Source organism: Stegastes partitus, unplaced genomic scaffold, assembly GCF_000690725.1.
Source record: "Stegastes partitus isolate 25-593 unplaced genomic scaffold, Stegastes_partitus-1.0.2 Scaffold1747, whole genome shotgun sequence".
Taxonomy (NCBI): Eukaryota; Metazoa; Chordata; class Actinopteri; family Pomacentridae; genus Stegastes; species Stegastes partitus.
Genome location: NW_007579478.1, coordinates 87,593 through 91,811, shown reverse-complemented (window position 1 = coordinate 91,811; position 4,219 = coordinate 87,593). Strand labels below are relative to the sequence as shown.

At 42.2% G+C, this 4,219-nt stretch overlaps 1 protein-coding gene across 1 annotated transcript in view; it reads left to right on the top strand.

Annotated features, from left to right (window-relative positions):
• Positions 1-4,219, top strand: part of drd2l (dopamine receptor D2 like) — a 20,128-nt gene that overhangs the window by 10,220 nt on the left and 5,689 nt on the right. The window contains exon 4 of the mRNA XM_008302010.1: positions 1,632-1,768. Within this exon, the coding sequence (XP_008300232.1) occupies positions 1,632-1,768 (137 nt within the window). The remainder of the gene's footprint in view (positions 1-1,631; positions 1,769-4,219) is intronic.

The window sequence follows — 4,219 nt, the reverse complement described above, 5'->3', positions numbered from 1 at the left end:
AGCAGATCCAAATTATTGAAAGGCTCCAGCAGAGACCACATTTTTAATTATTGACATTTCAAAATTTAAAAAAAAAAAAAAAGCTCAAATGAAGTTGCCCCAGAAAGTTCCTGTAAGTTGATATACATGGATGCATCCATAGTACTTACTAAAAAACACACAGTTTTTTTGGGAACATCACCGAAGTTTGTCACCTGTAGCATCAGTACAGTTTGTTGTGTGGCGAGTACTGTTCAAATTGTTTGCTCTTTTCACGTGGCAAAATGGTGATTTATAGGTTGAGAGAAGCTGATGTCATTATACGAGAACGATGCGACTTCCTTCATGTTGAAATATAACAACCTATGAGGCTTATTTTGCCTCACTGAAAGGTCCCATTGTGAATCTTTATATGGATATGTTTGTTGAATATCCATCCATCCATTATCTATACACCGATTAATCCTCATTAGGGTCATGGGGGGCTGGAGCCTATCCCAGCTGACTCAGTGTGAAGGCAGGAGACACCCTGGACAAGTCACCAGTCTATCACAGGGCTACACTTAGAGACAGACAACCAAGCACACTCACATTCACACCTACGGACAATTTAGAATCACCAATTAACCTCAACATGTTTTTGGACCTTGTGGGAGGAAGCTGGAGAACCCAGAGAGAACCCACGCTGCACAGGGAGAACATGGAAACTCCACGCAGAAAGATCCCGGGTGTCCAAACCGGGACGCAAACCAGCGACCTTGCTGCGAGGCAACTGTGCTAACAAAGGATGAAAATATTCAAAATTCAGCCAAAATATTTTACAGGTCTTAGTTGTGGGCCTTAAAAACATAACAAATAAGTAAACTCTTAAAAAAAAAAAAGTGAGATGATGCAGCAACATCTCTTTCTGAATTGACCATATGCTGCCATTTGCTTTCCCTTGATTTACACATTTCAAATAAATTTACAATAATATGATGTAATTAATGCCAAGACTGCATTCAGTGAAATGCAATATTGTCCCTTCGTCCTCCAGAAGTAGCCGTGCACACCTACACAGTCTACAATATGTATTTATAAATGCTGACCAAAGACAATTCATTGTCCTTCACAATATCTGCATCTTCTTTCCTACCAGACTACTTTAAAACTGACTGCAGACATATCCCTGAGGGACTTTATTCTATAAGACTGGAGTGTGCAGCTCCAACAACTTCAGACTGTATGCTGCGGATTACAGAACCTGAAACAACAAAGACGTCCTGGAAACTGTATGCACTGAAAACCGATCTTCATTTCTTTGAACAACTCTCTGGCGGTTTAGTCCGTGACCCCTCTGCCTGCAGTTGGGATTACAGCAGCTCTCTCAAGACCGTTGGCACCTGCATTTACAGCAGACAGCTCTAACTGGTTCTGACATGCTGACAGTTGTGTGTTTTGTGTCCTTGTGGCTGTGAAACAAGCAGTGACAGCTTTTGTCTGTTTGAGGGGGAAACTGGGAATTTGTTTGTCTGGGCTCGTTTGCTTTGAAATATGTGTGAGCACGACTGTTCGGTCTGAAGTTGCATCAGTTTACTTGTGTGCAGACTCATGTGGAAATGCAGGTGAGTGAGCGTGTGTCGTCTTTACGTTTTCTGTATGTGTTATTGCAGGTACACGGCGGTGGCCATGCCGCTGCTCTACAACACCAGATACAGCTCCAGGAGGAGGGTGGCGGTGATGATTGCTGTGGTGTGGTTCCTCTCTTTCGCCATCTCCTGCCCTTTACTGTTTGGGCTGAACAACACTGGTAATGACTCCATCTAATACCGCCTCTCAAATTACTTCCCCCTTAACGAGCTTAGGTGCTGTTAGCTCCGTACAGACCATTTCAGTCCATAGAAAACAGGTGATGCTTGAAGCTTGAAAGCAGGGTTGTGCAATGCCTACCATTCGTCACAAACTGGAAGTAAACACAGTTAAACCAAGGAAAGTGTTCTGCAGTTTCTAATGTTACACAAAGACACCGTTGGAGCTCAGTCCAGTCAAGCTGAGCAGCAGCGTTAAGCTTACTGTGCCTCAGTTAGCCGAATCTTAGTGCCTACATCAAAATAACTGACTGATGTGTGAAATGTTACTGTTACAAGGCTTTAGTCCGCATCTCCTCAACATGATCATGTGAGCTCATGGATAAATGATGAGTCATGGGCTTCGCTATCATTGCAAAATTAATGAGAGCACATCGCTGAGATTGGCAACATCGGCCTGCCCCAAGATTTCAACACAGCGCCGAGGCAACTGCAGTCGTGACCAGTTCTGATGTTGCAGGACACTAATATTTAACTCACGTACGTGTCTCCACGGCAACTACTCGTGAATGTCTTGAGAAATGTCCAAAGTTTACAGGAAGAAGACGCCCCGTTGAAAAGCTCTTGACCATCTTGAGCAGGATTCATTTGCTTCTAAGCGAATTATAGGAAACACTCGGTAATCCTGCACTGCCTTAAAGAATTGAACAGTTACAATGATTTTTTTTTTTTTGTTTATTTATTTTTTAAAAACAGCTAAGGCTGCCACCATAGCTCACCCAGTTGAGCTGGTGACCCATGTACAGGGGCTACAGTCCCCGATGCAGCAGCCATGGGTTCGAATCCCGCTCATGGCCCTTTGCTGCAAGTCCTTCCCCCATTCTTTACCCACACTTTCCTGTCTCTCTCTTCACTGTCCTATAAAATAAAAGTAAAAAAAACAGCTGAGACTGTAGCAAAACAAAAAACATATACTGATATTTAAAAAGCGTCTGCAGCAGCTCAGATATTGTAAGAGCAGCAGGTACAAAGAAAAGCCACAGAACCCTGAATATTTTTACTTCTATGTCAGTGGACACCTCATCCCAAAACAAATATGTCACTCAGATGTATAATCACAGCCTTTATGCCTCATATTCTGTCCCTCATACCCAGCCACACAAGGCTAGACATCTGTTTCACTGCTGCTCTGATGCAGGTCCAACATCTACTGTAGAAGCCACGGGGGGGAAGTCCAGCATTAAGAGTTACTTCTTAGTCAATCATTTAGGATATAGTCTGTTTGGCAATAGTGTATGTCATGGAAACCTGTTTCTGATTTGGAAATTGAAGATTGGCTCTTTCCAGGCGTCTTTCATCCACAGCTGTAAATACACTTTTTAAAAGTTTTTTTTTTCTTATCATACATCAGCGTCCTCTGAGATGTAATTTAAAACATTTTGAAGATGAAAGATTCATCTTGCTAACAGAGCAACATGCACACTTTTCTGTGCGAGACAGCCTCTGCAATACCCTCGTCCATCTGTCTCTGAATCTGATTATTTATCTGTGATGAGATCGTAAACAAACCTCCGCATACGGTTAATGAGCTGATTCACTGCAGAGTGTTCGGTTGCATTTCCATACGGCGTTCTTCACTGACGACACGCGAAGCCCTGCAAGGAAGTGGACGCACATAATCCGCGATTCGTTTGTTGTCTCACAAAAGCAGCAGGAGTCAAGGTGCTCAGCAGATAACTTCTGCCTCAATGAGGAGGGACTTAGGCTGTGGATGCGTTTGCACTGAACTGAAAGGAAACCGCTTGAAATAAATGAGAAACACACAAAGTAACGTGAGAGCTGACATCCAGCATCCTTAGTGGTGTGTCTGAAAACAGCAAGATGCTGAATGATAAGTCAGACTGGAAAATATCTCACTCCCCCCGGTAATTGCAGAGATTAGAAAATTGTTTGAAAGATTCTGTTTTTGTAGATTTTAATGCAGTTCCCGTGCAATTTTATTTTTTGCTTAATCGATCAAGTTGCATCATCGCTGGCTCTCAGATAAGGGCAGTCAGTTTACAAATGTGTGTTTATGAGACTCACATGAAAATGGTGTTTTAGTTGCGCACCGAAAAGGATTTTCAGCATCAAAACTGAATAAATGAATCTGCAGGGAGTGTGAAAGTAAACCCAGGAGCAGGTTGTTTAGCTTATTAGCAAAACTAAAAGCAGGTCAAAACAGCGAGCGTAGCCGTCTGAGAGTAAAAAATACATCTCCCTGCCAACATCTTTAAAACTTAATAGTTAACACATTGTAGGTTGTTTCTTTCGGTGAGGTTTTGGCCATTTTTCTTGACGTCACTACCTCAGATCTCTAAATATATAAAGGTTTGTAAAATTGTGTTATTGTTAGGAACAAGTAAGTAATAGTTCTGATGTTGAACTTTATCAGACAGACATGACAGTGGTGT